Consider the following 22,623-nt stretch of genomic DNA (forward strand, 5'->3'; position numbering starts at 1 on the left):
CTCACTTGACTGTTTGGTGATGTCAAATACAGGCGCTTATAGCCCGGCAAGCATCTATCCGTTTGGTTCCTGGCCACATCTTATATTGCATCAGCCTGGAGCAAAAGCTCCGGTGTATTTCTTCTTCATGGCCGAATAGAAGTCAGCCCCTGGGGAAGGCACACACCAGCAGCCCTCTCTGCCAAAGTGCAGCCTCTTTCCTATGTGCAGTATAATAATAAATAGGAATATAAAAGTATGAGTTTAGCATTGCTAAACGATGGGTCTCCTGGCCCGCAAGTAGCTCAGTGGTGGAGTGTTGTTCTAATCTGTGGGGCTCAGGATTCAGATACGAGAATAAATAATAAATAAATAAACTAAAATTAAAATGAACTTTGTCATTGACTTGCTAAATGCACCATGCCCTGTCCTTTTGAAAATTGATAGTTTGATTTTGATGAATAATGCCTGTCACTCCTATTATTAACAAATTAGATGTCTACAATATTATCTATATTTAAAGCAATATACTTTTTTTTTTTTTAACAGAGCTGAGGACCGAACCCAGGGCCTCGCGCTTGCTAGGCAAGTGCTCTACCACTGAGCTAAATCCCCAACTCCTAAAGCAATATACTTGATAAAGTTGTTGGCATCTCTTGGGATTTTTCTCAGTGATTAGCTGGAACCTACAATTCAGAGGTTAATGGAAAGCTTTTGAAAGAAACGAAACCACTCTTATTTACAAAATGGCTTGAGTCATGCGTAGTATTTTCAATAAAATGTGTTTTTATGTTTCTTTCACATTCTAGGTCCTTCAAGAAAGAGTCTATTCACAGCTTTTAATTCAGGCAAGTGCCCACTCTAAGCATGAATAGATAAAAATCTTTCCATTTGAAAAGTAATGATTAAACACACTAGAATTTATTTATAATGACCTGTACTGCTATGCTTTTGAGTCAAAAATTCAGGCTTTAAGGTATAAATAACTGCATATGAAATGGGCATTTGGGAAGTATGATTGAGCCTTCTAACACAAGAAGAGGACATTTGATTATATAGATAAATTTAGCTTAAAATGATTTTCTTAATATGGCTCATGTGAAATTAAAAAAAAAAACAAAAACGACACTTCTCCAAATATACATGTTACTTTAAATTGGATCATCTTTGATTGTAAAATTATCTTAAGATGTAGTTTTTCACCCCTTGTATTAGCTTGGTAGCTTTCTATTTTCCTAGCTCTCCCCACCCCACCCCCCTTGGTTGGAGGGACAGGTCTAAGGCAGCCTATCACTTAAACACATTTAACTACATTGAGAGTCTCACATTTCCTCTTGAGGAGCCATTTATAAAATGTATTCATTGAAATTCCTGCACATAACATGCAAGACTGTGCAGTCCGCCATGCACTACCGACATGCTCTTATTTTATATTACATCGATAGGACAGTCATGTGACTTCTAAGCCCACTGCACAGCAGAACAGAGAGCCAGAAAAGGGCCATGTGGCAGCCCGTAAACTCGCTGTTATCCAGGCTTTCATTGTGTCAGTGCAGGATGCAACTGTGAGCCACGTGTTTTCCCGTTTGTAAACATGACGGTTAGTTATTTTCACAACTCGAGGCTGACCTGAAAACTAGCTTGATCCTAATGAGGAAACATTGCTGTGTGTGGCTTTTGAAGTAAAACTGCTTGTAAACATTGAAATCCCATTTTGTTATGTACCACGTAGAGATCAGTTTCAATGAGTCACTTGGTGTTAATAAGTGCATTAACAATTCATCACCTGGATGTTTGAGTTGGTTCTATATATCACGTTCACAATGATTCCCTTATGGATTGTTTATAATCGTCTCAGTGAGTTTCTTGTGACAGGTTATTTCAAATGGTATTAATAAACAAAAGCACATGCATATTATATATTTAATAAACAAAAGCACATGCATTTTATAGTCACTTGGATAACCGTATTATTTTCAAAAAGTTCCACACTAGTTTCTAGTATGAGTCATGACATAAAACTGCTGCCCATACCTCACATTTTGCTTAATTTCTTATTGATTTAATTTACTTTTCATATTTTTCAATTTTATATGTTTCTTTTATTTAATTTTATAAAGATTTCTCTTCATGTGTGCTCTGCCTGGCTGTGTGTCAGTATATCACATGCAGGCTGTGCCCTGGGAGGCCAGAAGGAAGGTATCAGATCCTCTGGACTGGAGTGACAAACAGTTGTGAGCCTCCACATAGGTGCTGGGAGCTGAGCCAAGGCCCTTTGCAAGAGTAGGGATGCCCTAAACCTCTGAGCCATCTCTCCAGCCTCTGTTAATTTTGGGGGGCTGGGTGAAATAGTATTTGAAATGTCCTATCATTATTTAACAGTTTAATAGTTAAAGAAATTCCACTACCTCAGAAGACAAGGACAGGATAATGACCTTGTGAGGCTTGGGCATTGGTGAAGATCTTGGTTCTCCACTTCCTATTTGTGGCCCGACTTTGGCTACTTGCCAAGTCTCTCCACAGCTCTACTTTCTCGTTTGGCAGCATGGGAATGCTCCCAACGCAGGCATCATTTTGAGTGCGTACAATATTTTCGTCCCAGGCTCTCAAATGGTAGCTAATTGTGCCGCTAAGGCCGACGAGGTTGACAGTCTTTGTTGTCGTTACACTTTTAATGGCTTTAGTTTAGAAGTGAGCCCCCTACTACTCCATGGTGTGAAGTGGTGTGAAGTTCTGTGAAATCCCCAAAGCAAGTGGGCAAATCCACTGAAAGCTCTGAACCGCCATCCTGGGGTCTAGCTGTTGTGATTTATTTAAAGGTGGTGATGCTGCGAGATTCTAGGTAACATTGGCTCTAAATAAAACGTGCTTGCTATTTATGAGGAAGATGCTGTGCACACCACAGCATGCTATTATTACCATGTTTCCAACACTCATGGGAGCTGTTTGGGATACCGTAGGCATCCAAGTTGGGTTTCTCCACTTCTGACTGTTTTATATATCATCCCTGTCAAGTGCCGTGATGTCTGCCCTGGAAGTGGACATGTCTGCTTCTTCTGTGCCCTTTTATAAATAGAGCCTGTGGTTTTCTGCATCTCCTGTCTCTCCAGTGTTAGGAGATGGTTTAGGGCTGCAGACCTGCTCTGGGGAGGTGATGCAATGCTACCACACTGTGCGCCTGCTGTCTGTCTTTCCTTACTGCATGTTGATGATCTCAACTTTGCCCTCATGCTGAAAGGGCAGATGCCGTTTCCATACATGAAAAATTTGGTGCTTCTTGTTAGGAAGAATGGATCATTTAGTGAATGTGACAGTGTTACGTTTTTTGTCCTGGAGATAGATCTCTTCACACAGTGCACAAGAATGTAATCTAGACAGAAGAGTTTTACATGTAGAAATGAATAAAAGCATCATAAATACAGACCTGAATAGAGAAGGCCCTTCCTGGAACACAGGTGTAATAGTAGAGATTAATAATTATGACAGCACATGAACGGAGCTTTGTTTTGTTAAAATAGACATCACCATGCCTATTATTGTCTAAGACATCTCTCAAAATCCTAATTGCATTTTTTGACTGAAAAAGAAAAGTCAGTATGCAAAATTCATGGGGAACCAAATAAGACCCCAAAGTAGCCCCAAAGCAATTTTTTTTAATGCAAGTAAATAGTGGATCTTGTGTGTGTGTGGGGGGGGGGGGGGAGACGAAGCTGGAAACATCATACATCTTGCTTTCAAGTCTATTAGTTTGTAAATCAAATGTTGTAATAGAGACCACTACAATGGAAGAGCCCAGAAATAATCCCGTGGACATACAGTCCACTGAGTTTTGACAAAACTGCTGAAAATGCCCAGTAGGAGAACTATACAGTGTGAGGAGAACTGGATGTCTGTGGGCAAAGTGAAAGTGAACCTTCATCTCACCTCATACCCAGAAAAGAACCCCAAATCTTACATTTTAATTCAAGACCTGAAACCAAAAAACTCTTAGAAGGAAATGAAAGGGTAAGATTTTCATGGCTTTGTTGTTGGTTGTGATTTCTTGGTTTGACACCAGAAGCATGAGACAAGAAAAACTGGACAAGTGAGACTATACTGAGCTCAGACTTCTGCAGCACAAGGGAGACAGTCAGGAGCATGGAAGGAAAAAACTGCCTGCAAGCCGGATACCCAGTAAGGGCTGATCTCCCAAAGCGACATCAGGATATGGAAGAGAGATTTGATCTCCCATGTTCTCTGCAGCCTTATCCCCTGTAGTGGGTAGCTGTTTTGATGATGACCTTGGAGCACTGCCCCTAGAAGGCAGCAGGTAACTGCTACATCTGCCTATGATCTTGAAGTACATGCTCCCGGGGTGCGGCCTCTTAGGACCCTTAAGATCCGGGATACACGTATGTGGCTCTCTTTGCTCCCTCCTTGTTTGGATGCTAAAATGGACCAGGCAGAAGATCAGCATTGACCACAGCTCTGTGTTTCAGGCTGTATTGAGTTTTATCTTCTACTAAATTCCTTCGCCTGTTATACAGACTCCATGGATTTCTAGCTATAATCTCCAATAACTAACAGGATGGAAGAATAGCTTAAATGTCTGTGTAGATAAAGACATGGTATGTCCGTACAGTGGAGTACTATTCACAGTACTATACAAAGGAAATGGTGGTGTTGAGGAGGCAGCTCAGAGGGTAAAAGCACTTGCTGTGAAAACCTAGATATTAGTGTGAGCATCTGTAATCTGAGCACTCTTATGGGGAGACAAGAAGTGAACTAGAGACAGAAGAATCTCTGCAAACTCGTGGCCCAGGTAGCCTGGCATACACAACGGAAGGAAAAGAAAACCTAAATAGTGAATGTCAAAGAGCAGCACCCGAAGGTTGTCCTCTGCTCTCTCCGTGCACACTGGGGCATGTGCATCATTCACAGGCACCAACGCACAGGCATGCAATGGACAGAGGAAATGAGGAATCTTGCTGACTTGGCTTACATTCAGTATCTAAAGTAGTCAGGATCGTAGCTGGAGAAGGTGTCGTGGCTTCTGGGCATTGGCAGATGCTGGCCGAGACATGGGAAGTTGCTGTTAGATTCAGTTGTGAAAGCTTAAGACATTGTTACAACACTGTTACAACACATGTAGTAATGGCATAGTTAGCAGGAGCATATGCTTAGACTTTGTCCGTGCTACAGTAGAAGATGAACACAAATAACAGACAGGAAAAAATGTAGGGCTAGCAAACACGAAAAGTTAACTGGCTTAGAACTGTGCGCTCCCCATTTGGCCTTTTATTTTTTTATTTTTTTTTTTATGCAAGTAAAATAGTGGATCTCAAAGAACAGGAATTTACACACTGCACAAGAGTGTAACTTTAGGAGCCATTGCACAGAGCACAGCCTTAGGGCATATATGACCAGAATGAGCCTAAGATGAGATTGTCTTGTTCATTGCTTTTCAGAATTCTTTAAAATAGGGAGGAAATGGAGTCTAGGGAGATAGCTCAGCAGTGAAGAGATTTACTATTCAAAAAACAACCCCCCCCCCAAAAAAAAGCAAGAAACTCCAAACCCCATCACCACCAATGAAAGCCAAAGTTTAATCCTTACAAATTGGTCCATCTTAAGTACCAAACTTGGCTTCACTTGTTCGCTGTCATCTTTCCTGACTTTCCATGCTGACCCTTTAAAACGATAAAATAACGCCCACACCTTTTTGCACTCATGCTAGCTGGCCACCAGGGGGCAGGTGATGTTTGGGAAAGAATTGAAACAGCTGTCTGAGGCTTGTTATAAGCAAGCTTGGACGTTTGTGTGCAGGCATTTTACATGCAGGCATTTTACAAGCAGCTACATTTGGCTCGCTTTTCCTTCCCACTGACATTATTTCTATTCTTTCAGGTTCTTGTTGCTTCCAGGATAAAGGGATTAATATTTAATGTGTGTGGGATAGCTTAATAGTGTAGTTCAAGTAATTTTTCCTTATTTTAAATTTATTTTATGTGTATAGGTGGTTTCCTTGCATGCATGATGCCAGAAGAGGGCCTTGGATCCCTTAGGACTGGAGTTATAGACCCCTGTGAACTGTTATGGGTGCTGGGAACTGAACATGGGTCCTTTGGAGGAGCAGCCATTTCTCCAGCTCCTTAAAATACAATTTTTAATGAATATAACTGATTAGTGAGTAGGTTGCTTATGTCTTCCCTTGGGTAGTATATGCTAGTGGGTTTTCCTTTAACAGAACAATTTACAGTTTATTGTTAACAATCCCCATCTCCCCCACCAAAAAAACCCACCCAGAAACAAACAACAAAAACAACCTATTATGTGGATGGTGTTGTATCTATTTGCAATAATAACTTATCATTCAGTGTATAATTTTGATGAGCACTGATATCTTGGGTTGTTTTAAACATGTTTTTGCTAGCACAATGATAGCATTGTGGGCTTTTTTTAATATGATATTTTGAATTTGGGGAAAGGGTTTAGACTTTTTTTAAAAAAATAATAACCTGTGATATTAAACAGAAAATGACACCTAAAGTTCTTTTTCTTTGACTCCAAGTCCTTGGTGATTGGTGCTTCTGTTGCCATGGTTATGTGGTTCGTTTAGGAGATTAATTGGCTGTGGGTGTGTTTGTTTATCCCACAGTGACCCTCTGTGGTTACTGGTTTTGTTGAGATCTTCTGCCATGGCGGGGTGTGGGGTGCTAGTGAGGAGGGTGAGTTTCTCCAGTTTACCTCCTGTCCTCTGTCATCTTCAATTCTCAGATGTCACATAGGACGTCAGGAAGAATAATTGCTTTTCGTCAGTTTTAACAACATGTAATGAGTTGTTTATGGTTTAACTTTTCTTTGTCTTATGGTTTAAATTTTCTTTGTCTTATGATATTTTTTACTTACTCTTAGAAACAGACCTGGTACAGAAATTGCACTAACCTTTTGTTTTTAGTGCAGTCCTTAACACATGAGAATTAGAGCTAAAATTTGGACAACCTGTCACTAGCATAGTAAAACAGGTTGATTTTTGAAAGATTGGAAGTATTTGTTGTTGCTTGGAGGTTTTGGTTTGTTAGCTTGCTTTTCATCTAAGCAATCAGGTGTACATATAACTTTATAGGTAAAATACCTGGGAAATGCTCAGAGGTATTAGTGTGAACCTGTGCCGTTAAGACAAGTGAATCAGTTCACAGATTGCTTTAATGAAATCTTACTCTTTGCCTAGTTAATAAATAGACATTAGGCACATGAGGTGGTTAATTTCCCTTAACCCTGTTCCAAGAGTGACTGGATCTGCGACATCATTGGCTGTTACATAAAGCTCCTGAGACCACCCACTTTCTCCTCCCCTTTCCCATCCCTGATGGGAACCACAACAACCCATGGCATGTACAGTGTGATGTAACTCAGAGGCTGCTTGCTTCCGGACCTGCTCCTCACAGCTCTTGCTCAGACGGAGGGCATTGTTTTTAGCTGCATCTGGGTGTGCAAACGGAAGCCTGGAGCCCTGGGATAGCTAGCTCTGCCTTTCTTTTTCCTTTGGGTGGCCTGACCCTAGCTGTGGAGGCTTGTTTTTCTCTGGCTGTATCTCTTGGCTTGGAAGAGTACTGAGTTGGAAAGAGACAGCATGTGATGGTCCCTGGTCGCTGCTTCCCCTGCGAAGTCTTCCCACTTGCTCTGAAGACATGTTGTTGTCTCCCAAATTCTCCTTATCCACCATCCACGTCCGCCTAACTGCCAAAGGACTGCTGCGAAACCTTCGTCTTCCTTCGGGGCTCAGGAAGAGCACTGTCATTTTCCACACAGGTTGGTCATGCACAGATCTCTGCTCAGATCCCCTGCTGCCTAGGGGAGGGACTTGCTGATGAACTTGCGAATGCTTCTCCGATTTCTATGGAGACAGATAATTGGGAAATAAAGCTCTCTTTGATGAGAGGCTTAGCAAACAAAACGCAGTTTTCTCTTGTGTTGAGCGGGAGGGTACTCTTGTTGTGTGGAGGCAGCTGAAGGCTTGTCTGTGTTTATGGATGCAGGATGGTTGCCTTGGAACTTGCTGGTGCTCTTCTCTGCCACCAAATCTGTAAAGTCCAACACCTGTTAATTCACATCAGTCTTCAAATGATTTTTGGAAATAGGATGTATGCAAATTAAGATTATTTCTCTTTGCCCTGAGAAAGGAGATGGTTTCTGTGGTTTTATTTTGTAGTTTCTCATTGAGATGGATAGGCTATTTCAGTATATGGAAAGATCTCCACATTGCAAACACTCTTAAAAATCATCCTGATGCTTGTGGAGGGGCCAATAAGCGGACCACAAATTTAGTTTTCCAGGCTTCCTAGCAAAAACAATTGTGGACATAGAATATTGCTCCTGACGTTTGTGTTTGCAGCTGCTTTTCATTTTTCTGTTCTTAACGTGGAAAATCTCCTCAGTGCATCCCTTCAGGCATATGTGAACCTGTCTGCTTATTATGTTCAGATCGCATTGCCTGGTGGTGCTGCCTCTCACTTCTGCTAGCGGTTGTAATGGGGTGGTAAATTAAGTTGGTTTCATTCTGTAATGGCCTAAGTGTACTTACAGTAGGGGCTGCTGTGTGTTGGCGTTAACAGGATTGCTTCATGGGCATGTGAATGCACGGTTTTTAAGTGGTGTGTGTGTGTGTGTGTGTGTGTGTTTCGTGTGTACCTCTTGTTTTTCAGTTGGCTCATTGCTGTCCCTGGTGATTTGTTTTTGTTTTTTTCTATTCTGCTGACTGCTTTTCATTTTCCCAGAGGCATTTGCCTTCTCTGTGGGATAATCTTGATTTTGTTTTTTCCAGCATCCTTTCCTTGTTTCATAATTCCCCTTGACCTGGCATTTGATTTGGCTGGCCTTTCCTTTTTGAGATCTGATGGTTGGAGGTAAATGAAGGAGGCTGGAGCCAACTGTGGCTCTTTTTTCAGCCCAAATGCCACTGGGATTCTCTCAGCCCTAAAACCAAAGCTGTGGGGTCACGGGTGGAGCTCAGTGTCTGCTGAGACCTTGGCTTTAATTGCCTGTACCCCCAAAATAAAAAAAGACAAATACATAAAGTGAAAAATATAAGTGTGCTGTATTATTGTTGTTGCTATTGATTTTTTACCAAAGAATAAATTTTTGTAGCAATACAATAAAAAAGGTCTTGAAGGTGTTGTAGCATCCTAATATACCTCTGACACTAACTTCCTGTCCTTGCCCCCGAGTGCTCACTGTCGTGGTTTCTTGGTTATTTTTCCTATAGTGGTTCAACCAGACACCAATGTATGGAAGTCTTTCATTTGTTGTGCAGAATTGGAGGCTTGGTGGATGTGTTATTGCTGGCCTTTGTGAGGTTAATACAAGAGTTTCATGTTGATCTACTTCATTCTTTCATGTGCGGGGGTGGTGCTGGGGATGTGACTGGGTCTTATGCATGCTTGGCTGGCACTCTGCTACTGAACCACACACCCAGCCTTTATTCTACTCTTTTTAATGGTTGTGAAACATCCCATTGCTTGAGTGAACAATGCTTCATTTATTCTCCTGGCTGATGTTTTAGGTTGGTGTGTAGTGTTTTTGTGAAGCAGGTAGCTTGAGCAAAAGACACCAGGCCTTAATGACCAGAGTTTCTTTTTAGTTAATAGTGGTGTTTTAGTCATGTCTTACTTTCTGAATTTATACAAATATTTTAAAATTCCTTTGCTGATGAGCATCATAATTTTTAGACCTAGGATGCATGTATCAGTGAACAAGTCCACCTTATTTTACACCATTAAGTCTGAGGCCCAGACACTTACGTGTGTGTGTGTGTGTGTGTGTGTGTGTGTGTGTGTGTGTGTGTGTGTAAGTCGGTGACATACAGACTTGCTTATATTCTTAGTGAAGGAATTACCATTAGTTGCCTTAGTGATGGGGCTACTGGCCTGGATTCCAAGAGTACCGGGATAAGATGGCATTAGCGCTACATAACAAAGTGTATGATCATTTTTGCTTCATTTGGCTGCAAACTGTGGTAGCCACAATGTTCTGCTTTCTAAGCTCTCTGGGCCTCAAGTGCCATGAACTTCCTAGCTTTGGGCTTTTAAACTCAGAATGTGTTACTACCTCCCAAATCCGGTTCATCCCCTTGGCTTATTTCTCTTTATGACATCATGTTTCTTATCTGGCCATCAACCTTGAGTCATCTTGTTATTCATCCTTAGTTATCCACAACAATTGCTTATAAAAACTTAAGACCCCACCCTTGGATTCCCTCCTTGTTTTCACTTTGGCCACCCTCCTCCTCCAGGCACTTAGTTTGGGTAAACCTTGCTCTTTTGGGGGAAGAATGGAGGGGGGACTGGGCATTGAACCTAGGACCATATGTCTAGTTACTTCACCAAAGAACTATGCTCCTAGGCCTGCTCTTATAACAAAATACTGACAGCATCCTGTCAACACAGCCAACCACTGCAAGAGCTTTCTGGAGGGCTTCATATTTGCTCTGTCCATCAGTTTAGCTTTCCCTCTGATTCTAACCTGCTTCTCCCACTGCAAGATTCATTCATGTCCCATATGAGTATCTGTTGGGCACGTGCCATATGCCAGGCACAAGGCTTGGTGCTGAGAAAAGAGCCGGGACGAGGTCCCACACAGCCCTCTGCCTTCCTTAAACCCATAATTGGACAAGAGACAGGTAATCATGTAGGGTGTGGCCTGGGCCCTCCGGTGGTTCTTGTTACCATTATCCAGGTGTTCCATAAGGAGTACCTTTTAAGTCAGGTCCTTAGGATAAGAGGAACTAGCTTAGAAATAAATAAAAAGTGCTCCAGACAGAGAAAAATAATGTGAAAGCCTAGAGAGGCGAGGAAGCAAGCAGGTAGCTCTTTCAAAGGAAAAAAAAAACTGTAATATTTCTGAGCAAACAGTGTGGTGAGAGAGAGACTGGGAACAGGCTCCTGGTAAAAGCCTGGAACAAGAGCACAGGGCAGAGATGGAATTTTTTCTCCCGGTAAATAAAGGCTGGAGGAGAAAGCCACTCTGGCAGGGATCTTGGGTGATACTGGAAGAAGATACCAAACATAGATGAAGACTCAGGATCAGGGAGGAACCCTGAAAGTCTGGAATGACCTCACTCATAGTCCCAAGTTTCTGTCTAGAGTATTTCTTGACAAAGTATTAAGCTAAGCTAAGTGTATTTTGGATTTTTATCATAATACCACTGGTCCTAATTTTATGCTGGATCAGTATAAGGGAAATATATTTCTATGTATAAATACTCCTTCCCTCTCAGTTTTAGTTTTCCTTCCAAGCTGGAAATAAACCCGTACTAATTATTACAGATGGTATCGCCTGATGCTCAAATACTTAACGTTCTCTTTGATGTAAGGGAAGGCAGTTAATTACACTAAGAATTTTGAATTATTTTTGCTGGGCTAATGAACTGAAAGTTGATTGCTGTCCTGCTGTGCAGCAATTTCCTCCCAGTTAAAACATTCCACCCAGTAGGGACGCTCTATAAGACTCAGGAAGTCCCTGAAACTGGCCAGATGCACTAGGCTCCTCCCTCCTCCAGTTTATGTAAACAATCAAGACTTCTCAGACACTCTCAGAAGAGGAGAGCTGCCCGGAGGAAACTCAAATCCGCCCAGCTGCCGGGAAGAGGCAGAAGCAGCTGAGCTGACTGACCTAGCAGAGACCCTCTCCACCCTTGAGCTTCCTGCTCGTTGGACAATGAGAAGCTGGTTCCCAGCTTTTAGCAGTCAGCACTCATGCTGCGGTGGCTTTTGGTCGTGCAGTTGTCTTTGAGTCATTCTCCTCCTGTAAGCGACCCCGCTCATACCCACTCCTCTAAGGAACCCCAATAAAACCCCACTGGTTCACTGAGTTGGACTTTGGTGCCCTATCTGGGTGAATAGATGCTGTCCGTGTCTCCCCAGGAATAATATCCTATGATATGTCGGCGGGTCTGAGTTTGATCCCAGTGCTGGAGTGTAGGGGTGGGATGAGGGTAGCTAGCAATGGAAGTACTGAGGAAGAAGAAAGCAGTATCAGAACGACATATGTATTTACTCGGGGCAGTACTAAAGAGAACAATTTTGACTATACAGCACGTGAATGAAATCTGTTCAATTACAGTGAAATTCATCAAATTATGTTCTTACGTTGGATGTTCACTTGGAAAAACTTTTAGACTTGCTCTAGGCATGAAAACCAGTCAGCTGAGAAAGTGCGGCACCTCCCCCAGAGACAGAGCTGTGCCCTGCCTGGCTCTGTAGCCAAGCCTGGTGTCTCTGCTGTGTCCTGAGCGCCGCCTTTCCCTCTGGGCGCCTTCCTCAGGCAGGAAGCAAAGGAAATGGGGAAGGAGGTGGTGCCAGATCTCTGAAGTTCCAGTCTCTTGGGCTAGATCCCAGTCACATGGCTACTCTACCTGAAAGAGTGCTGAGAAGCTGTGGGATTTCTCTAGTTCCTGAAGCATGGGCGTGTCTGTCCCCAAAAGGCAGAGCGATTAGTTCTCAGAGACTTTTACTGGTCACTTATGAATGGAGGGAAGGGTATTATTCAACAAATGGAATCCGTAGCAGATCTTGCTGCCTTTTTTACTCTGAAATAACACAAAGTGGTTTTGGTGTTAAGTATTTGTAATCATTCCTCTTGTTTTAGTTTGCTTTTCTGTTATTATAATAAAACTCTGACCAACACCAACCTCGGGAGGAAAGGATTTGTTGGCTTACAATTTATAGTCCACCATCAAGGGAAGCCGCAGCAGTAACCTGGAGACAGGAACTGAGGCAGAGACCATGGAGGAACACTGCTTGCGGGCCTGCTCTCCCTGGCTTGCTTAGCTACCTTTCCTATACAAGCCAGGCCAACCTGCTAAGCAACGGAGCTGCCAAGAGTGGATTGGGCCCCTTGCATCAATTAGCAATTAAGAAAATGCCCCACAGACACGTCCCCAGGCTGATCTGATGGAGGCAGTTCCTCAGCTAAGGGTCCTTCTTCCCAAGTGACTCCAGCTTGTGTCAGGTTGGCAAAAACCGGCTTCAACTTTCAAGCTGTTTTATTATTGGACGAAGGTCTTACTGTTTGGCTATAGTTACTTGAAATACTTGAACTTTCCATTTTAAAATAATGCATCGAGGAAGGTGTTGTGCATTTCAGATGTGTCTTTTATGCCTTTAAAGTTTATTAGTGAGACATTTATGATGGTTATTCTATTCATGTACTGTTAAGATAAATGTGTTTTTCTCAAACATCAAAATAATAGATATCAATGAAGCCATTATAGATAGTTTTCATAATATACACATACACGTTATGGTATGTGTATATATGTATACACACATCAATTTATATGTAAAAAGAGGTTTGGTTGTTGGTATGTTCTTTAAAACGCCAGATTGAAGGATAACAGATCAGTGATGAAGCTCTACCATACTTCACTGTCCTAATGTATAGCCACATCTTTTTGCTTTTTTAAAGTCATCTTGATTACTTCACTGGCCTCTGAGCATGTCAGTAGTTACTTACCAAGGACACAGAGAATCACTATTAAAATAACATGTCTTATGGTTGGGTTGTGGTACATGCCTTTACCACCCAGCGGAGAGAGGCAGGTAGTTTGTCCTGGACCAAGCTGGCCTTGAACTGCCAAAGCTACATAAAATGCAAGCAGACAAAACACCCCAGTAATATGTACTATGACATCTTGGGGTATCTTTAAAGAATATCTTAGAGCTAATTTATTAGCAGTATGTGCAGAGCTAAGCATGGTGTCATACATCTATAATCTTAGCACTTATGAGGAGGCTGAGGCGGTATTGAGAGACAAAGGTTAGCCCGTGCTATAGCAAGACCCTATTCTCTCTCCCACCCAAAACAAAAGTAGTGTATGCACGTTACTTGTGATGTTAGGTAAAAAGACAGCAGTTGTGGTTTTAATACCCTTTTCTGCATTCCCCTTGGCTGTACTTTTGATTATCTTGGAAGTCCTTTTATCTGTGATGATATAGCTCTGGGGAAAATTAATACTAAGAAGACTTTTAGGGGCTGTATTAGTTACTTTTCTATTGCTTTGATAAAATACCACGCCCAACTTTTAAAGAAAGGGTTTCTTTGGCCTTATGGCTACAGGGGATCAGAGTCCATGATGGCAAAGTGAAGCCATGGCATCGGGTGGCTGGCTGGAGCAACAACAGAGAGAGAACTACCTGGAAATCTTTTGAAACTTCAAAGTCCACCGCTAGTGATACACCTCCATCCAGGCCACACCTCTCACTTCTCCTCAAATAGCCAGCAATGGGGCCAAGACTTACGGCGAATATCTCATTCAAACCATCACGGGGCTGAGGGATTTGTCCTTTTCTCTGTGACTTCTATAGCCTGGTTCTAGGCACCTCCCTCTTCGGGGCTTACTATTTTGGGAATGATGTTCTCTTTTTATTTGTTGTTAACATATGTATTCCTAATGTTGAACTGGCTATTTGAAGTTTGGTTTCTTTTACAAGAGCATCTACTGTGCTTAACCATAATTGTTGGTTTTTTTTTTTTTTTTTTTTTTGGTTTTGGGTTTTTTGTTTTTTTTTTTTAATACCTTTGGTACATTCTGGAGACCCTGCTACCGCTCAGTGTGTTATGTCAACTAGTGTCTATACTCAGCTGTTGGGCTTCAGAAGTGTCCTTTTCTGACAAACACAATCACAACATGGTCTGAGCAATGGAGGTACTCTTTGTCGCTACACAGTGCCCACCCACAGGGTATGGCCTTAGTGGCATATCAGTGACATCATCTGACTGGACTTAGTTCAGTATGTAAAAATCACAGAAGACACAGTACTTACAAGTTGTAAATCTTATGTACTCTGGAGGAGTAACTACAAGAAGGCCCTTGCAGGCTGCCATTGCTTGTTTGGGAGATGAGTTCCTAGTGGTGAGAAGACAGTGTTTGGGGTACTATATTATTCTTCCATGTGTTTAATTAGAAAGGACATGTTGATGCATGTTGTCATTGGTGAAATTAAGAAGACACTACTTGACATAAGCAGGCTTTATGTTACTGAGCAGTTTTTTATGTCTTTAGTAAGACTGGCAAGTCAAAAGGACTAAGACAAAAACAAACAAAAAACTCATAATGAAAATTACTGTTAAGATAGAGATGTAACCTGTGTGTGGTGGCACATGATTTAATCCCAGCACTAGGGAGGCTGTGGCAGGCTTATGTCTATGAGTTCAAGGCCAGCCTGGTCTAGATAGCAAACTCCAAGACAGTTAGGTCTATGCAGAGAGACACTTAATAAATAAGTACCTCAGTTGTTTACATGCTAGCCTAGCATACATGAAGCACTAGGATCAATCCCAACTATATAAACCCTGCATGAGGTCACATGACTGCCACCCTAACATTCTGGAAGTGGAGGCAGGAGGATTACAAATCAAGGTTATCCTTGAATATATAGAGAGCTCTATGTTTAAGCTAATGCTTGCTAACAATATAATAACTTACAATTATTTTTGATAAGGTGGTATAGATTACCCCCATTGTTAAATTGATAGAATGTGTGTGCATGTAGTCCTGTGTGTGTGGGGGAAGGCTTTAGGCAATCTTCAGGCTTGATTGCACCTTGAGAAAATTACAGGGCAGCTGATTATTCTGAAGAGGAGGTGAGTTTCGAATGAGCTATTTTTGGAGATTTGGGAGCAGAGTGTGAGAGAAGGTTCTCACACCTTCCTCACAAGCCATTCCACACTCTTCCTCTTCTGCCCTTGTCCTCATTCTGCCCATCAACCTGATGGTTCCCAGCTGGAAGCCTGCGCGTCACCTGGTGCCTCCTGATCTCTTGGCTATGAGGCCCATTCTTTCCTGCCTGGTTCTCACTATCATGGACCCCAGATTTGTTGTCCTTGGGCCTCCCTCCTGGCCTCTCTGCCTCGGCTTTTGCCCCTTTAGGTCTTCTTTCCCTTCACGGGACCCCATAGGCATTGTTTACTGTTCCCTACGTGATAAAATCTTGCACCCTGCACATGCCCTTGCTCCTGTTTAGGCTTCCAGCGGCTACATGTTAGCTTGGGATTGATGATTGTGTCGAGATGCTCAGGCTTTGGGGCCTTCCATTCTCTGCCTTCATGTGTGTTTTCTGGCTCTGTCTTGGGTTCCTGGCCCCCTCCTTCAGCCATCTGTCTGTCACATGAGCAAATTTGGTCAAGACTCTGCCCCCGTGCCCAGGTACCTAGAACATTCTCTACCTGCACTTCCACCCCAGTGTGTGTATATGATTCCAGTATCTGATTATCATATCATATACTTCCCAGACTGGTGACATACTTGTGTCTGTTGCACAAGTTTCTTAAGATGCATTCCATAGACAGCTACAGAATGAGCAGTAGCCATTTGGATAACCATGGCCTATCGGGATGCTCATTTATATTAGAAAATATTCCCATTTTAATACTTTAGTTTCATGGAGTGTTGCAAGACACAAATCCCATCGTCGAATGCCAAGGAGATACCCACTGCAAAAACAAGTACATGGCATTCCTATTGGAACTTTCAGATGTGGGATTGAGAATAGTGCCGAAAGATGGGAATGGTTTGACTGTCTAGCCTGGTAACGGTGCAGGTGGCCTTCCTACATCCCAGAGTAATGCTGTCCTCTGAGATGATCCCTGCTGGGCCCCCAATACCCGTCCCTGCCCAGTCCCCGGCTACCCCCATTATGGTAGATTGTAATGAGTGGTAGCGAGCAGACCAACGTGCATAGGAAAATAGATTCATCCATAGGTAGTTTGTTTTTTGTGCTTCATGGCATTTGGGATGTTTTCTTACTTTTTTTTTTTTTTCTCTAAGATTTTAACAGCTTGGGAATCAAGCCGATTCTATAAGTGGATGGCATGTTTGGCCAGGAGGTGGGTTTTTTTTTTTTTCCTTAGCTTGTTCTGTGTCATGCTTAGGCTTTGAGCCCGGGTTTAAACCCCTTTCTAAAGATGTTTAGTAATAAGATGGGCATCCATCTAATGGAGCAACTTATTTTTGTCTGTAAGATGATAAATTAACCCTTTGGACTAGTTATTTAGCTGTTGTTCAAGTGAGCAGTTTTTATTTAATTATTATTTTTTCCTTTCATTGAAAATAGATTCTTAGCTGGGCTGTGGTGGCCCACGCCTTTAATCCCAGCACTCAGGAGGCAGAAAGAGATGGATCTCTGTGAGTTCAAGGCCAGCTTGGTCTACAGAGTGAGATCCAGGGCAGGCAACAAAACTACACAGAGAAACCCTGTCTCGAAAAACAAAACAAAACAAAAATAGATTCTTTGCTCATACAATATATCCTGATTACAGTCCTCTCCACCCCAACCCTCCTCCCCATTTCTTCCCCACCTCCCTTCCCCTCTCTCATTAAAAAAAAGAACAGGCTTCTAAGAGATAACAACAAATATGACAAAATAAAATATAAGATGAAGCAAAAACATCAAAGTTGGGCATGGAAACCCAATAGGAGGAAAAGAGTCCCAAGAGCACATACAAGAGTCAGAGACCCACTTGTTCTCACAGTCGGGAGTCCCATAAAAACACTAAGCTAATAGCAATAATATAAACACAACGGACCTGGTGTAGACCCCATGTAGGGCCCTGTGCTTGCTGCTTTAATCTCTGTGAGCTCATATGCACCTTGCTTAGTAGATTCAGAGGGCCTTGTTCTTTCTTCTGGTGTCTTCCATCCCCTCTACCTCTTAAAATCTTTCTGCCTCCTCTTCCTAGGGTTTCCCTGAGCTCTGAGGGGGGGGATTTGATGGACATCTCCCATTTAGACTGCCTCTCTGAATAATGTCTGGCTATGGGTCTCTGTATCTGTTACCATCTGCTGCCAGAGAAAGCCTCTTTATTTATTTTATTTTACAATACCATTCAGTTCTACATATCAGCCACGGGTTCCCCTATTTTCCGCCCTCCCACCCCCTCCCCTTACCCCCAGCCCACCCCCCATTCCCACCTCCTCCAGGGAAAATCCTCCCCTGAGGACTGCGATCAACCTGGTAGACTCAGTCCAGGCAGGTCCAGTCCCTTCCTCCCAGACTGAGCCAAGTGTCCCTGCATAAGCTCCAGGTTTTAAACAGCCAACTCATGCAATGAGCACAGGACTTGGTCCCACTGCCTAGTTGCCTCCCAAACTAATCAAGCCAATCAACTGTCTCACCTATTCAGAGGGCCTGATCCAGTGGGGGGTGGGGGGGGTGGGCCTCAGCCTTTGGTTCATAGTTCATGTGTTTCCATTCATTTGGCTATTTTTTTTTCAATAATTGAGTGAAGCCAAAATTTATTATAAGCCACAGTCGTCCTAGGAACCTCCATGCTATATATATATAGCCTCCATGGTTCTATGGGTTGTGGTCTGATTGTTCTTTATTTTATATCTAGAATCCACTTATGAGTGAGTACATACCATGACTGTCTTTCTGGGTTTGGGTTACCTCACTCAGGATGATTTTTTTCTAATTCTATCCATTTGCCTGCAAATTTCATGCTTTCATTGTTTTTCTCTGCTGAGTAGTACTCCATTGTGTATATGTACCACATTTTTTCCATCCATTCTTCCGTTGATGGGCAACGGAATTGTTTGGAATCTATTGTTTCCAGATTCTGGCTATTACAAATAGTGCTGCTGTGAACATAGCTGAGCATGTATCTTTATGGTATGAATCAGTATTCCTTGGGTATATGCCCAAGAGTGGGATGGCTGGGTCTTGAGGTAGTTCGATTCCTAATTTTCTGAGAAACGGCCATACTGATTTCCACAGTGGTTGTACAAGTTTACATTCCCGCCAACAATGGAGGAGTGTTCCCTTTGCTCCACATCCTCTCCAACATTGGCTGTCATTGGTGTTTTTTATCGTAGCCATTCTGACAGGTGTAAGGTGGTATCTCAGAGTCGTTTTGATTTGCATTTCTCTGATGATTAAGGATGTTGAGCATTTCTTTAAATGTCTTTCAGCCATTTGTAGTTCTTGTTTTGTGAATTCTCTGTTTAGCTCTTTAGCCCATTTTTTAATTGGACTGTTCAGTATTTTGATGTCTAGTTTCTTGAGTTCTTTATATACTGTGGAGATCAATCCTCTGTCAGATGTGGGGTTGGTGAAGATCTTTTCCCATTCTGTTGGCTGTCTTTTTGTCTTATTGACTGTGTCTTTTGCCCTGGAAAGCCTCTTTAATGATGGCTAGATAAAACACTGATCTATGAGGATAGCAGAATATCATTAGGAGTCATTTTCTTGATTTTTTTTTAAACCAGTCATGTTTGGTTTGCTCCAGGTCTCTAGGCTACCTAGTCTCTGATTCTTGATTTACCCAAGCAGTGTCCAGCATGGATTCCCTCTCTTGGAGTGGTCCTTAAGTCAAACAAGATATTGGTTGGCCACTCCCACAAGTTCTGTGCCACCATGGTCCTAACATATTTTCAGGCAGAAGAGATGGTAGGTCAAAGGTTGGTGTCCATGTTTCTCGTTTCACACCAGACACTGGGATGTAGGAATGGAGGCTCCGTGTAAGCACCAACTTTACTTTCCCATGTTCAGTGGGTTTTGTGTGGGAGAGCAGCCATTTGTCTTAGCAATAGCCTGTGTGGTTTGGGAGTTTCTGTGGGATCTCCTTGGTCAACAACTCAATTGAATATAATCCAGTCCCACCACTGGCAGCCTTGCCTGGTGACAAAGAGGTGGGCTGTGGAGACTCCATATCCCCCATTATTAGGAGTCCTCATTGGAATCACCATCATACATTCCAGGAAATCTCGACTGTACTAGGTTTCCAAACATACTCCAATTCCAGCCATCCCTCCCCATGCTTGTTTCCTCCACCCATCTATCTCCCCCGACCTGATTCCCACTCCACCACCCTCACCTGCCTTTAATCTGCCCGTAAAATCTATTTCCTCTTCTGAGAGAAATCCCTGCATCTCCCCACCAGACCCCTCCTCTTTACGTAACCTCTCTGGCTCTACAAATTGTAGCTTGGTTATCATTTACTTAATGGGCTAATATCCAGTTATAAGCAAGTACGTACCATATTTATCTTTCTGGGTCTGGGTTACCTCACAAAGGATGACTTTTTTTCTAATTCCATTCATTGACCTGCAAATTTCATGATGTTATCTTTTTTTTAATAGCTGAGTAATACTCTATTGTGTAAATGTGCCACATTTTGTTTATCCATTCTTTTGTTGAGGGGCATCTAGATTGTTTCTAGTTTCTGAATATTATGCATAAAGCCACAATGACCATGGCTGAGCAAGCAATAGGATAGAGTGTCCTTTGGGTATATGCCCAAGAGTGGTATAGCTGGATCTTGAGGTAGATCAATTTCCAACTCTCTGAGAAATAGCCATATTGATTTCCATAGTGGCTGTACAAGTTTGCATTTCCATCAGCAATGGAGGAGTGTTCCCCTTGCTCCACATCCTCACCAGTATGAATGGTTACTTGTGTTTTTGATCTTAGCCATTCTGACAGGTGTTAGATGCAATCTGAGTACATTTGATTTGCATTTCCCTGATGGCTAAGGATATTGAACATTTCTTTAAGTGTTTCTCAGCCCTTTGAGTTTCCTCTATTGAGAATTCTGTTTAGATCAGTACCCCATTTTAAATTTGATTATTTGATTTTTTTGATATCTAATTTCTTGATTTCTATATATATATATATTTTGGATATTAGCACTCTATTGCATGTGGAGTTGATAAAAAATCTTTTCCCATTCTGTAGGCTGCTGCTTTGTCTGAATGATGGTGTCCTTTGCCTTACAGAAGCTTTTCAGTTTCATAGGGTCCCATTTAGTAATTATTGATGTTAGTGCTTGAGTTATTGGTATTCTGTTCAAGAAGTTGTCCCCTGTGTCAATGTGTTCAAGGCTATTCCCCATTTTCTCTTCTACTGGACTCAGTGTATCTAGTTTTATGTTGGGGTCTTTGATACACTTGGATTTGAATTTTGTGCATGGCGATAGATATGGATCTATTTTTTTTATTCAATGTGCAGACATTCAGCTTGACCAGCACCATTTGTTAAAGATGCTATCTAATTTCCAGTGTGTATTCCTGGCTTTGTTGTTGTTATTGTTGTTGTTGTTTGAGACAGGTTTCTCCATGTAGTTTTGGTGCCTGTCCTGGATTTCACTCTGTGGACCAGGCTGGACTCTACCTTCCAAGTGCTAACAAGATCCGCCGGGCTCTGCCTCCCAAGTGCTGGGATTAAAGGCATGCACCATTTCCCGACCTTATTTCTGGCTTTTTTTTTTTTTTCAATCAAAAATCAGGTACCCATATGTGTGTGGACTAGTGTCTGGGTCTTTTATTCAATTCCATTGATCAACCTGGTTTTTTTTTTTTTTTTAAATGCCAGCCAGCACTATGAGGTTTTTGTTACTGTAGCTCTGTAGTACAACTTGAAATTGGAAATGGTGAGACCTCCAGTAGTTCTATAATTGTTCAGGTTTGTTTTAGCTATCCTATGCTTGTTTTTTTTTTTTCCATATGAAGTTGAGAATTGCCCTTTCAAGATCTATAAAGAATTGTGTTAGAATTTTAATAGGGATTGTGTTGAATCTGTGGATTGCTTCTGGTAAGATGACAATTTTTACCATGTTAATCTGGCCAATCCATGAGCATGGGAGAACTTTCTACCTTCTGATAATCTTTGTCAGTTTTTTTTTTCTTCAAGAACTTTAAGTTTTTATCATATAAGTCTTTCACTTGACTTGGTTAGAGTTACCCCCAAGATATTTTTTTATTACTTGAGACTATTGTGAAGGATGTTCTTTCCCTAATTTCTTTCTCAGCCCATTTATTGTTTGTGTATAGGAGGGCTATGGATTTTTTTTTAATCCAGCTACTTTGCTGCAAGTGTTTATCAGCCGTAGGCTTTTTGTTGGGACCTCCGGCTCTCCAATAAATGACCTGGAGAGTTATTAATTATAAATGTTCAGTCAATAGCTTAGGCTTGTTACTAACTAGTTCTTACATCTTAAATTATCCCTGTTTATCTACACTCTACCACATGCCTTACCAAAAAAATGTAGTGCCATGTTCATTTTGCTTCTCCCTGTGTCTCCTTACAACTCTGCCCCTTTCTCCTTGCTCTCCTTTTTCCTGTCCATTAGTTCCACCTAACCTCTCCCTGTCTAGCTATTGGCCATTAGCTCTTTATTAAACCAATGAGAGCAATGCATGTTAAAAGTGTACAAAAAGATTGTTCCACAACAATCAGCTATAGGAGTTCCCTGGTGGAATTTTTAGGGGTCACTTATATATACTATCATATCACCTACAAATAAAGATACTTGGACTTCCTCCTCTCTAATTTTTGTCCTCTTGATCACTCTCAGTTGTTTTATTGCTCTAGCTAAAATTTGAAGTACTATATTTAATAGATCGTGAACAACCTTGTCTTGTCCCTGATCTTTGTGGAATTGTGAGCAGATATTTTTGATTAAAATTTTTGGGAAGCCTGCAAGATGGCTCAGCAAGTTAAGGTAACTGCCACCCAGCCTGAAGACCCGGGTTCAGTCCCAGGACCCACATCTTGTACAAGTATGTACATAAACAGTTTTGTTTTCCAGATTGTGTTTTCCCATACTGACTCCATTGTGACATGGGCAGAAGTGGCAGTGGTATCACTTTGTTGATTATATTAAGGTTTC

The 22,623-nt window shown here is 41.9% G+C and overlaps 1 protein-coding gene across 7 annotated transcripts in view; it reads left to right on the forward strand.

Moving 5' to 3' along the window:
• The window catches only part of Mtus1 (microtubule associated scaffold protein 1), a 149,167-nt gene that overhangs the window by 87,466 nt on the left and 39,078 nt on the right, over window positions 1-22,623 (forward strand). For 4 of the 7 annotated variants that reach the window (XM_076553486.1, XM_006996674.4, XM_076553485.1 and 1 more), the window contains one exon: window positions 789-827. The exons of 2 other annotated variants lie outside the window; for them this stretch is intronic. In XM_076553486.1, coding sequence (XP_076409601.1) covers window positions 789-827 — 39 coding nt within the window. Of the gene's footprint in view, window positions 1-788; window positions 828-7,336; window positions 7,771-22,623 lie in introns of those variants that run through there. One more of the 7 variants, XM_006996677.4, reaches the window with a different exon arrangement.

Source organism: Peromyscus maniculatus, chromosome 17 (genome assembly GCF_049852395.1).
Source record: "Peromyscus maniculatus bairdii isolate BWxNUB_F1_BW_parent chromosome 17, HU_Pman_BW_mat_3.1, whole genome shotgun sequence".
NCBI lineage: Eukaryota > Metazoa > Chordata > Mammalia > Rodentia > Cricetidae > Peromyscus > Peromyscus maniculatus.